At 41.8% G+C, this 13549-nt stretch overlaps 1 protein-coding gene across 13 annotated transcripts in view; it reads left to right on the top strand.

Moving 5' to 3' along the window:
- Positions 1-13549, top strand: part of DROSHA (drosha ribonuclease III) — a 120869-nt gene that overhangs the window by 93674 nt on the left and 13646 nt on the right. For all 13 annotated transcript variants that reach the window (XM_085002022.1, XM_085002018.1, XM_085002015.1 and 10 more), the window contains 3 exons: positions 4479-4523; positions 6005-6162; positions 7728-7833. In XM_085002022.1, the coding sequence (XP_084858148.1) occupies positions 4479-4523; positions 6005-6162; positions 7728-7833 (309 nt within the window). The remainder of the gene's footprint in view (positions 1-4478; positions 4524-6004; positions 6163-7727; positions 7834-13549) is intronic.

Genomic DNA, 13549 nt, shown 5'->3' with positions numbered 1-13549 from the left:
CGGTGCAGTGTTGGCATGTGCAGTGTTTAATAAATATTTGTTAAAGGAATGAAATGAATACATGACTATATGAAAAGGCAGAGTGAGAATCATTTTACCAACGGGAAGGCTGACATTCAGAATTAGTTATGTTGTGTCTTTTTGTGAAGCAAAACAGGGCTTGGTGAGATGCGTTCTTCCCACTTGGGTGTTTTCAAGTGCGCACAGGCGGATGTTCTGACTCATCTGGCATCTCCACATTGGTCTGCTTCTCCTAGATGTAGTATGTGTGTGTGTGGGGGGGTGTTGATGAACCATTGTACTTTTTCTTGAGTAATGGTATTGTGAGAGTCCAGTCAGCCAGAGACAGCGAGAAACAAGCTGTAGGCTGGCAAGGTCAGGTTTATTGGCTCCGTGCAAAGAGGTGGCGGGCCGCTCACCACAGGGAGGGGCCCTCCTTTCTGAGGCCTGGGCTGCTGACTGCTTCTGAGGGGCCCAGGAAGCAGGGATTGGTTCTTGGTTGGTTGCCTTGTCTGAGGCCAGATTAGAAGCCAGGGATTAATTTGGGAGCCGGTGGGGGGGGGGGAGCAGTTTAACTATTAAGTGTCCCCAGTAATCTTTATTCAGGGGATAAGAGATAACAAAGCAGGTCAGAGGACGACACTGGCAGGAAAGCAATTGTCCCTCAAAGGGGGGTCATTCTGCGGAGTTCCCGTCGAGGCTCAGTGGAAATGAATCTGACTAGCAACTGTAAGGATGCAAGTTCAATCCCTGGCTTTTCTCAGTGGGTTAAGGATCTAGCGTCGCTGTGAGCTGTGGTGTAGGTCACAGATGTGGCTTAGATCCCTCGTTGGTGTAGTGGTGTAGGCTGGTAGCTATGGCTCTGATTGGACCCCTGGCCTAAGAACCGCCATATGCCTGGGTGCAGCCCTGAAAAAAAAAGACGGGGTTTTACAGCTGCTGTAAGATCTTTAGGGAAGTGCTGTTTCCTGTTAACTCAGAAGCTGGCTTTATCTGTGTGGTCCTCCCAGCCCTGTTAACAGCCGGGCTGTTTTTCTTTCTCAGCCTGAATTGCTTTTCACTCTTTTAGCCCCAGGCAGATTTTTGTCAGTTCTGTGTTGTCTGGTTTGTGTGACCCTTCCTGGCTTACCCAGTACATTTAGAGCCATTGTCTCCGTTTGACCATTCAATGACCCTCTTAAAAATATAGGGAGTGATTACTGTGTAATCTTTCCTAATCCTCCTCCCACCCACCCCTGCTTTTTTGTCTTTGCTCATCTGTCCCAGTTTTTCACATCCAGGCCTTTCTCTGGAACTCTAGAAATTAGAAAAAATGTCTTTTCAGCTGGCATCTGGGCAGCTTCATGTGGGTGTTACACGGACACCTAATTTGAACAGGTTTAGTATTTGAATTCATCAGCTCAGCTCCCAGACATTTTTCTCCTAATTTACTTTTGTGATCTCAACTAGAAACCTTAGGATCTTCTTTTGTCCTTAAGCGTTTTTCTCCCCATCTCCATTCAGTTGCAAACCCTGGTCTCTTTGGTCCCTAGTATCTCCTGAGTGGGTCTACTCCCGGCCACCCTACTGCTTTAACATTTGTCTTCCTCCTTAACATTTGCCCCCCTGAAATGCTTAACCTGTTGTCATTGCCCACTGCTCTAGTCCATCACTCATGCTTTGTTTCGTGAAAAATTGTCTGCTTTTAAAAGCACAGATTTGATTATGGTCTCTGTGGCTCAAAATCTTTGGTTTCTTTATTGCCTGCCAAAGTCTGTATTAGACAACATAGCATTTAATAGTTTTCATAATCCCACCTATTTTTCTCTGCCTTCTTTCTTTTCACTCTCTCTTTATGCCAATCTAGGAATTACCTTTTTAAAATTTTTAAATTAAAAAAAATTTTTTTTTTTAGATTCAGAGCACAGTGAGAGGAAGGTACTGAAATTTCCCTATGTTCCCTCCCCCCTCACATGCACAGCCTCCCTGTTTATCAACATCCCCACAGAGTGGGACCTTTGGTATAATTGATGAACCTAGATTGATACATCATAGTCACTCAAAGTCCACATTTTACCTGAGGGCTCACTCACTCTTGGTGGGGTACCTGCCAGGGGTTCAGACGAATGCATAGTGACAGATAGCCACCCTTATGGTATCAGACATTTTCACTGCCCTAAAATCCCCTGTGCTCTGCCTATTTAGGAGTTACCCTTTTATGTGTGTGCTTTTAGACCTATTATTTGTGTGTGTATAGTGCCCTGCTTTTGATTCTCTCCCGCTGCTGATTTCCTGAATTCCTCGTGTTCTTCAGGATACAGCTGAAGAGTCACCTCCTCTTTGAAGCTTGATCAGACACCCCAGGCAGAGTTTTCCTAGCACTTGATTAGGAAGTGCTAGGAAAATAGTTCCTACAATAGTTCACTGTTGTAGAACTTATCATGGTTGATTAATTATACTTATTTACCTTCACTCTTGCCCACTAGGCTCCTTTCCGGACAGGGATAGTGTCTTATTCCTCTTAGTAAGCTAACACATAACAGGTATTCAGTAAAAATATGCTGTACGAACAAATGTCCCAGTGGTCAGTGAACACTTTGCAGAAGAGCAAACTGAAGGCAGAGGCTTTACGTGAGGTCCTTGGGCTAATAGAAGGCAGAGCCAGAATTCCAGTTGAGGTTTTTCCCAGGCTGTTTTCACCGACACCAAGGTGCCACAGAACCTTATCTCAGTGTGCAGGTAGACTAAAGGAAATGAATGCCTTTGCAACAGGGTGCTTGTGAGGTTTTAAACTGTTATACCAAGATGGGTGGCTGCAGACATCAAAGGGAAAATAAAGTGTTTTTGAGTGAAAAACATACAGAGGAGAAAGAAGCAAGATAAATGTAGAAGTCCCGGAGAATTTTGAGCTTTGGAGGATGGAGATGGTCAGAAGAGATAGTTGTTTGTGGTCATTGTTGATGTCATCGTTCTTAATAGTGGCATTTTTCTGTGCGCCAGCACTGGGTCTAAGGCTTTGAGTACACTGTTCATTGAGGCATCAGAAAATGCTTTGAAGTAGGTACTGTGATTATCTTTGTCTTATGCTTGAGGAACGTTCGGCTCAGGGGGGTTAAGTAACTTGGAATCAACACAACATGGAATCAGGATTAAACCCAGGCAGCCTGTCTCCTCCGCTTGCCCGCTTTTCCTAACACCATACTCCCTCATTTGAGGTGAAAGGTGAAAAGTTATAATTTGGTCATTTAGGTATGAAGTGAAAGATGCCCATTAAGGCACTTAGAGTTATGGACTTGTAGTGTGGATGACAGGCCCAAGCTGCAGCAGAGATGAATGAGTAATTTAAACTGAGGTAGCAGTTAAGACAATGGGAATGGCCGGGGTCTCCAGAGGGGCAGGGGCAAGGGGCCAAAGATGGGTAAATCTCCATTTCAGGTGTGGCAGGATGAAAAAAAACATTGAGAGAGCATGAGAAAGTTGCAGCAAGGGAGTGACATTCAGTGTATGTTATCCTACATAATATTCAAAGGAAAGGTTATTGAATTGGTTAAGAGAAGTCCTTTAAAATGCCTTAAAAGAACAATTTGGTATTTCAGCTTTTTCTTAATACTGGCCACACACACCAAAACCTAAGTGTATTTTTCTAAGATGCAAGTTGTGCAAAAACCTCAGGTATTTTATTTCACTTTGTCATCATCTGTATCACAAGTGATAATAGACCTGCCTATACCTTTCCCCTCTAAAAATTTTTTAAAAATATTTTTTGCTTTTGTAAAAATGTTGTTATTTATCTCAAAAACCTCTTATCGAGGCCAGAAAAGAGAGTCGGTCAGAGGCTCCCTAGAGTCTAAAACTGAAGGGGAAAATGCTTTAATCCTAAGGAAGATCTAATTATAACTGCCTCTAGATTTAACTCAACAGATAAAATATGTATCGGGATTTTTCACAAAATTTATTCTTTCCCTGATTTCAAGTAAACATTTGTAATTACAGACCCACAGTAAAAGTGTGGTCTTACAAATCTAAGAGTTTAGGAACTAGCTATGGCATGCTTTCCACTCCATCTTAAAACAGCTCAATGATAATGAATTAGTGCCTAAAATAAAGGACCGTTTGAGATGACTTTTAATTACAAAAGGCGCAGCTGATACACATTTCTGGGGACCGGTAAACTAAAAAATATAATTAAAGCAGCAGCTTAATCCAGTGTATTAGGTTAAGCAAATGTGTGACTTAGTTTTAAAAGGTGTCTTTGACTCCTGGAGGTGGGGGCTATGTCTCTTTTCCTCCCCAGCTTAATAGGCTAATTAGAGTCACTACAGGCAGTTTGAGTGGTGAATATACTTTTAAAAAATTAGTTTGCCAGCACTATTGAATTTGTAATAAGTGGAGTCAGCATCTGAAATAGTTCAGTATTTCACATAATGGCATTTTATTTAGTACTCTAGAGTGTGTTAAATGGCTCCCTCGAGCATTAAAGGCATCACTCCATTTTCCAGGACCTGCGCGAAGTCTGGCTCAATTATCCTCTCCACCCACTCCAGGTAAGTGTGACCTTCCTGTCTGCAGTGAGCTTTATGACTTCGGGTGTTCATGAGGCTTCAGTTTGCCTTTTGTCCCCTCCTGCTTTTATCCTTTGAGTCCCTTCAGTGGCATAATGGCTTTAAACTGGGGTGTCAGACTGAAAAACTCTGGAACAAATATGAAAATGATTCCATGTGTTGCATTTTTGTGGACTGGGGTGAGGTGGGGGAAGTACTGGGAGTTGCCTTCCCTCACAGGGCAGGAAGAACTACTTGTGTGGCTGTGATTTGGTCCCCTCTCTCCCCTAAAACAGTGACATTCAGAGCATAATATGTTGACCCCTGTGTATCCACATACCTGCTGTTGTAGGGGAATAACATGGAAGGAAGCCTGGGCTTGTTACAAAGCAGAACACTCAATTAACATTGCTCAATCTAATCTGGATCTTAGAAATCCAGGGCTTTGACTCTGAATGCATCATATTCTAAATTAAAAGTTTAGTACAATCTAGTGACTTTTTATTCAAGATTTTGGAATTTAAAAAGATCTGTTTAAGGTGACACTCTTTTCCCAGTTGGTTTAAAAATTCTTCCTATGCTTTTATTTCCATTTTACCTTGGAGATATCATATGTATGTATATATACATATGTGCACTCATATATGCATATGTATTTATGTGACTATAATCACCATCACTAGTGGCTGAGCTCTCTCATGAGAAACTTCCCAGTAATAAACGACATGGATTCAGAGGACTTTAGTAACATTTTGTTAATGTGAACTTGCCCCAAGTTCTTGAAAATGTTCATTTTAATTATACTTTTCGTATTTGTTCTCTGCCAGTGAATAAAGGCTCATTGTTATGTGGAGCACCTGCCTAGTGGTGTAATTATCTCCAGTGTAAGCTGAATCCAGTTATAATGATGTTGATTTGCCAAAATAGATTGGTCCCTAGAAGATACACAGCAGTCAAATTCCTCAATGCACTGGTTCTCAAAGGCCGGTCCCCAGACCTGCAGCATTTGTGGTACCTGCGAACTTACCAGAAAGGCAAATTCTTGGTCCTTATTCCAGGCATACTGAATCAGAAACCCTGGAGTCAGGGCCTGCCATCTGCTTTTAACAAGTCCTGCAAGGGTTTGATGAATGCTGAAGTTTGAGAAGCACTGAGCTACTAAATATCCATATATCTGTATATTCTCCACCAGCAGTTCTTCAGCTTGCTCTTCCTTGGAGAGTTAGGATAATACTTGGGGATTTTGAACTAGTATTTGGCCTTGAAATCTGGTGGAAGATTGCAAAATATTATTTGAGCCTTCTTTAAATATTAGGTTTATTTGCCATTCTAAGGGATGAGAAAAAAGCTTTCATGTTATATTGGCATTTTAGAAGTTTCTGCCCATGGGAGAAGGGAGTTTACAAAACACTTTTAGAATTGATAATTATTCTTGTAACCCAAAACTGCATGTGATTTTTTTCGTCCTTTCTTTCCTGTGGTAGCTTCAAGAGCCAAATACCGATCGACAACTTATTGAGACATCTCCAGTTCTACAGAAACTTACTGAATTTGAAGATGCAATTGGAGTAATTTTTACCCATGTTCGACTTCTGGCAAGAGCATTCACATTGAGAACTGTGGGATTTAATCATCTGACCCTGTGAGTTAGAAATACACATGTAGTTCTAACGTGACCATTGAGACAGAAAGTCCCAAACCTGTGCTGTGTGCCCTTCAAATGAATTGGGGTTTCAAACCTGTTTTCAGGGTAGTCACATTGTTAGATGGATGAATAGGTCTAGACACTGGCACCAATTCCACGGGAGTCTTCTCTAATCTAATACTTTGGGTTTCATTTTCATACATCTTATTTCTTTGTAAAGTGTAAGATAAGTGTGATGGAAGTAAAAACTTTTTCTATGAAGGGACACATAGTAAATATTTTAGTCTTTACAGGCCACGTGGTCTCTGTCACGATGACTTGACTCTGCCTGGGTAACAAAAGCAACCACAGAAAAAAAATAAGTGAAGGAACATGGCTGTGACCCAGTTAAACTTGATTCACTCAAACAGGCCATGGGCTGCATTTGGCCCTCCAGTCCCTGCCTGGATGAGTGATTTGAACATGAGCTCATGAAATAATTAAATAACCAAAATGTTGTTTCTCTGCATGCTGTTTTTTGTTTTGTTTTGTTTTGTCTTTTTGTTTTTTCTAAGGCCGCACCTGTGACATATGGAGGTTCCCAGGCTAGGGGTCCAATCGGAGCTGTAGCTGCCAGCCTACACCACAGCCATAGCAATGCCAGATCCGAGCCTCATCTGCGACCTATACCACAGCTCACGGCAATGCCAGATCCTTAACCACTGAGCAAGACTAGGGATCAAACCTGAAACCTCATGGTTCCTAGTCGGATTCGTTAACCACTGAGCCGCAATAGGAACTCCCTGCATGCTGTTTTTTAATTCAGTTTTTGGCTTCCTTCCTTCAAATCAGATATTCACAGCTCTCTTTAAACTGTAAAGACTAAAGGTTCTTGTCATAGATTTTTTAGTCCTTAAGCTGGAGTCCAGATTTGAATAATGGAGTGTATTTTTCAATAAAGAGGTAAAGATTTAGCAGTGAAAATTCTTGGACCTTTTTGCTTGGTTTTGTCTCTAGAAGGATTGTCTGTGCAGCATTGTTGTCTGTACTATACAGTTGACCCTTGAATCATATGGATTTGAACTATGTGGGTCTACTTACATGTGGATTTTTTTCAGTAAATACATGCTATATTGCTACGTGGTGTGGTTGGATGAATCTGCAGATGCAGAACTGTGGATACAGAGGGCTGACTGTAAAGTTAAATTGGATTTTTGACTGTGTGTAGGGTTTCTGCCCCTGACCCCTCTGTTATTCAAGGATTTAATTGTACTTTATTTTTCTTTTGGTACCCCTCAGCTTTTGAGCAGGTGCCATTTACCAGTCTTTATTTTAGCAGTTGTTTAATCCTTAGATAATACTCACTTTACTCTCCTTTGAAACTGAACCTGTATTGCCTCAGATCTCTTCTCAATTGAGGAGCCTTAGGGAACTGTATTTAGTTTTGTGCTTTAAACAAGATGAACACATGCCTTTTCAAAATCATATCTTTTTTCAAAAAAATTTCTGTTTTTTTTTTTTTTTTTTTTAATCCACAAATGCTTTTTGATCTCTTTACATTGATGGTTTTTTCCCCCCTCCAGAGGCCACAATCAGAGGATGGAATTCCTAGGTGACTCCATAATGCAGCTGGTAGCCACAGAATACTTATTCATTCATTTTCCAGATCATCATGAAGGACACTTAACTGTGAGTTTGTGTAAAATTCCCTCACACAAGATTGCTATATAATAGACAGTGAAGATTAGAAAAATCAAATATATATTTATGTAATCGATGACTTATTTCTTGGTGACTTTAGCATATCATATGGTTTTGTTTCATCATGTAAATATATGATAAAAACTCATTTTACATTCCTTCATTTAATGATTGCCTGTTCAGTACAAGACATTGAGTTAGGCTTCATGGGGCAGGAGGTATTGGTGGGGTAAATATTAGTTGACACCTAGTCTGTCCATGAGAAGTTTAAAAACCATTAGAAGGAATTTAAAATGTAAGTAAATAACTATAAATTCTCTCCTCTCTCTATATATATGTATGTATATGTATATAGATACAGGTGTAGTAGGCATGTGTATACACATATATGTACACTATAAAAGGTGTAAGTAAATACCTAAATACAAAGGAGAAGCATGTTAAGTATTATGAGGAGACATAGAGAAACTGCTATTTAGGGAAAGTAAAGTTTCTTATAGCTGTGCAGTTTCTTGAAGGCTTCATGGCTATGATGATACTTGAGACTTGAAGGATGGGTAGCATTTGACCATTGGGAGTTAATAGGAAGAAATTGCAATGCAAAGACATTCCACACATTGGGATTGCTGAAACAAGGACATAGCATAGAAAATCAGAAGCTTTATTTTGGCTAGACCATGGCAGAGTTGAAGGGAACTTAAAGAGACAAGGTTTGATTTTTTTTTTTTTTTTTTTTTTTTGGTCTTTTTAGGGCCGCACCCAAAGCGTATGGGTAACTACTCTTATGGACGTTCCCAAGCCAGGGGTCGAATTCGACCTATAGCTGCCGGCCTACACCACAGCCACAGCAATGCCAGATCCTTAACCCAGTAATCGAGGCCAGGGATCAAACCTGTGTCTTCAGGGATACTAGTCAGATTCATTACTGCTGAGCCACAACAGGAACTCTCACAAGGTTTGATTTATGAACAAAATGGAATGGTCCCCATTCCTCTTACTTTTGTTTCATTTTATAAAACTTTATTGAGCTTTTTTATTTGCTGCATACTCTTTTTTACTCCGTGAAACCAATCAATAATAAAACCAGAATGGAGAACAAAACATATCTGGAAGCCAATCATGATGCTCTCTTACATGTAGCGTACAGAATAACCTTTGAGAAGTCCCTCTTTCTAGGGCATTGAGAAAGCAAATACTTTATTAAGCAAAGAAAAATCATAATTTTATAAGCCATTTTATCACTACAGACTTTTGTCATGATGCTTGAGACAAGTAAGAATTTTTTCATTCTTTGCATCTCTGCAAATTCTATGCATGTTTTGCTTTGAATGGAATTGACTCTTATCTTTGCAGCTATGAACCCCGGAAGTACTTTATATGAGACGCAGATATTGGAGTTAGGGAGAATGTGTTTATTTGATTATGTTTAGATATAATTATTCAGCAGAATTTCTAAGCCCAACAAAATATGATCCTTTCATTCATTCATTCAGTGAATATTTATTACATTCCTACTATGCCCCATGTACCATTGTATGGGAAATCAGGGGTATTCTTATTTTAAATTTAGTTTAAAATTAGCAGTTTGATTACATTTAAGGTGAACTGCTTTGGGATAGATAAGAAATTCTTAAAAACACATGAACACGTCTAGTATCTTGCCAAGTACGCTCAGGAATTAAAAAACACTCATTCAGCATTTTCCATTAGGGAGTAGACTTCATAGCTGTAAGAGTATCTGGTTGGTCTGAGAAATGGCCAAACTAAACCAAGCGGCTTGAAGTAGTAATTCATTTTGCAGCCATGTAGTAGCCACTGGTGAAAATGTGTGAGTTAAATACACACATTTACCCCGTATTCCTACAAAATCAACTGTGAACTGCAGGAGTTCGTGGAGGTGTGAGGTGCAGATCAACAAATTTACTACTTCCCTTCTAGGTCACAGCACATGTGCCCCTGCCCACTCCCCTCCTGGGAGGCCCCCAACATTGAATAGATAATGAGATCAGAAAGGCATGGTCCCTGCCCAAGGTCCGGGTAAAGGTTCTGTGTTCTTTCCAAAATGATCTCTCAGTGCAATAACTAATTTTATCCGAAATGTGTATATCAGCCTTGCTATCTTAAAATCAGAGATTTTGGGGAGTTCCCGTCGTGGCACAGTGGTTAATGAATCCGACTAGGAACCATGAGGTTGCGGTTTCAATCCCTGGCCTTGCTCAGTGAGTTAAGGATCCGGCGTTGCCATGAGCTGTGGTGTAGGTTGCAGACGCGACTCGGATCTGGTGTTGCTGTGGCTCTTGCATAGGCTGCCGGCTACAGCTCCGATTCGACCCCTAGCCTGGGAACCTCCATATGCCGAGAGAGTGGCCCAAGAAATGGCAAAAAGACAAAAAAAAAAAATTAGAGTTTTTGTTTTTTGTTTTTTTGGTAACTTATTAGAAAGATGTTAACAAATGACAGAATTCTGATATGGTGGTTTTATTAACTACATTCACAGAAAGTTTTGGTAGAAATCAATAGGACCAATAGATCTGCCAGCAAAAGTGGTGGGCAATGCAGCGTGCTCAGCTTTCTCCCTGAGGTGTGTGCTACTCTTGGAAAAGCTGGCCTTGACAATTCTTGGGGCATCTTTGTGCTCTCCCATGATGAATATTGTCTCAGGTTTGGGGTCTGTCTGGCAGTGTTGCAGCTCCCTACGCCAGCCTTCCTGAATTACCTCTTGCTCCCGTGCAGTCCATATTACCTGCTGTACCAGGGAGTCTTCACAGCATGTGTTTTTCGACCACACTAGCCATTCATCTTCCATCCACTTTAATTTTTCCTCTTCACCTCCCCAACCTCTTAATCTTGGAGGGCTCCCCATTCTCAGACCTCTTCTCCTTTCTCTTGACTTCTTTTCCATGAGTGAGCTTCGTGGCCTTGAACAGGTCTGTACGTTACCTCCTATTTTGTCTTCAGGCCTTACTTCTCCCCCTAACTCCAGGCTCATACATTGTATATATATATATATATATATTTTCTTTCTTTCTTTTTATGGCCACACCTCCAGCATACAGAAGTTCCCAGGCTAGGGGTTGAATCAGAGCCGCAGCTGCAGCCTACGCCACAGCCACAGCAAGACTGGATCCAAGCCACGTATGCAACCTATGCTGCAGCTTGTGGCAACATCGGATCCTTAACCCACTGAGTGCAGCCAGGAATCACATCCACACCCGTACAGAAACAATGTCAGCTCCTTAACGTGCTGAGCCACAACAGGAACTCTAGCATCTATAGATTTATAGAATACTCAGATATCCAGATATATAGACATACTGGGATCTCTAGTTGGATTTCTGTGAGTCCAACTCAAACCTGATATGACCAAAACAAAGCTGATTTTCATCCTCAAACGTGTTTCTCTCTGGATGTTCTCCATGTTAATAAGGATTACTCCGTACTTGTAGTTGCTCAGGCTTTATAAAGACCTTAGACCCTTCCCTCATCCTACACCTCCTAGCCATTAGCATAGCCTATTGATTTCACCTTAAAAGTGTGTCCAAGGTGTGACTACTTTTTACCAGCTCTGCTGTTGTAAGCCTGGTCTGGGCCTCAGTTTTCTGTACCCTGAATTACAGCTGTAGCCTCCCAACTGGTCCATCCCTGCTCACCCTTCAGACTAAGTTTAGCACATCATCTAAAGAATTGTTTTTGTTTATTTATTTTGCTTTTCAGGGCCTCACCTGCAGCATATGGAAGTTCCTAGACTAGGAGTCGAATTAGAGCTGCAGCTGCTGGCCTACACCACAGCCACAGTAACACAGGATCCCAGCTGCATTTGTGACCTACATCACAGCTCACGGCAATGCCCGATCCTTAACCCACTGAGCGAGGCCGGGAATCAAACCGCATCTTCATGGGTACTAGTCAGGTTCATTACTGCTGCACCACGATGGGAACTCCCTAAAGAATCGCTTTCAAAGGGATGTCAGCTTATAGGTTCCTCTGTGTAAAACCTTCCAAAGCTTCCTCTTCTCAAGGGTAAGAGACCGTGTTGTCATCTACAAGACCCTAGATGACCTTCCTTCCTGCTGCCATCTCTGACTTTGTTCTCCCAAATGCTTCATGTTAGCCTCTGTGACATTCTGCAGGACACTAAAAGAGCCTTTGCCTCGGGGCCTTGGCACATGCTACAGCCAGATCCCTCACCTCTTTCAGGTCTCCATTCAAATGTCATCACCAGTGAGGGCTTTTTAACGTACCCTGCTTGAATGGTGGCCTCTTTTCCTGGTCCTTAGCTCCCCTCCCCCAGCCTGGACCCTCTTCTCCATTTTCTCCTTCCTTTTTCTCCTTAGCACATACTATGTATTTTATTTGTTTACCATCTGTCTTCTCTCATCAGAGAGTAAGCTCCATGGGGCAGGAGGTTTGTCTGTTTTCTTCACTCCTGATTCCCTGGGTGCTTGGCCAGTTGCTCACATGTCAGTGCTCAGCAGAAATGCTGAGTGAGTGACTGTCATATTCCAGTCCTGCTCTTCATTTGTTCTTTGGAGAGTTTGGAACGAACAAGCCGGCCCACCTGCCTGGCCCCCCGTCACATGTGGTCTTTTGACTCTGCACCTCTGCTCTGGCTGCTATGCGTTCCTGCAGTCCCCTCCTGCCATCGGGCTTTGTACATGTTGTTCTACCTGGAGACCGTTCTGCTTCCAGCCTTCACCCCCATCCCGTCTTCATTAGATGTCAGTTCCAGCGTGACTGCTGGGTGCAAAGGAAACTTGACAAGCAAATTTCCACGTTCTTTTCCATTCTGGCACTTCTGCGAGTTTGCCTGTTCCACTGTCCTGGAAGTTCTGTGAGAGCATGTTTTTATTTATCACTGTGTGCCCAGCAGTGCCTGGTATGTGGGCTCTCAGGACCTATTTGATAAATAAATAGAAGAATGAGAGTTTTATGGGCCGCTGAGTCCTGTAGAGAGGGAAGTGAAAGTGGCATTGGAGGAAAACAGCACCTTGTTTTATGTGTAAGGAAAGAAGCTGAAAACTTATTTATGGAAGTCTAAGGATTAAAAGTAATTGTAAAAGTTTAGGGGATTACTTACTGCAGTTGCACTTGGCCAGGCAGGGGGGTGGCCGGGAGAGGGTGGCTGATTATTCATTACTGTGGTCAAAGAACACAACTACAGCAAATCACACGGAGGCATTAGTTGGTCTGGAGCCATTCCCTTGCACACTTGTTTCATAAAGAATAAGGACAGTTGAGCAAATGAAATCATGCTTTTCAAGTTTTGAATGCCGATTCGGGAAAACAATGTTCCGTAAGTCAGGTAGTCAAGAGAGTCTAGGAAGGGATGTCAGGCTATGTAATTGTTCTAGGATGACAGAATTTGAGTTGAGATGTAGAAGGAAGAGGTTCTGTTTCATAGACTGAAGTTTTGGTGTTTGAGGGTAGAACCCACTCAGTAGAGTCAGAGTAAATAGTGAGAGGGTCTCAAAGAGCACTTATTCAGACTAGAATGCCTGTCTTGTCACACGTTTAAGTTTCAACGATTGCATGTGAATTTTCACCTCTATTTCATTCTCTTCTCTTAGCCTCTACTACAAGCTACCGAGCTAAAAATTGTTGTCGGTCGCATGGCTCCAGAATGCAAGGCAGTGCCCGGTGGAGGCATCCCCCAGCAAGATGAACTTGCAGAAATTTTTGGTTTTAGAGGAATGATTTGGGATAA

Source organism: Sus scrofa, chromosome 16 (genome assembly GCF_054392235.1).
Source record: "Sus scrofa isolate SSC_HxYL_T2T_F1_AM1 chromosome 16, Sscrofa_HxYL_maternal_Yorkshire_Landrace_v2.0, whole genome shotgun sequence".
Lineage (NCBI taxonomy): Eukaryota > Metazoa > Chordata > Mammalia > Artiodactyla > Suidae > Sus > Sus scrofa.
Note: the sequence above shows the minus strand (reverse complement) of the source record. Positions and strands in the feature narration are given on the sequence as shown.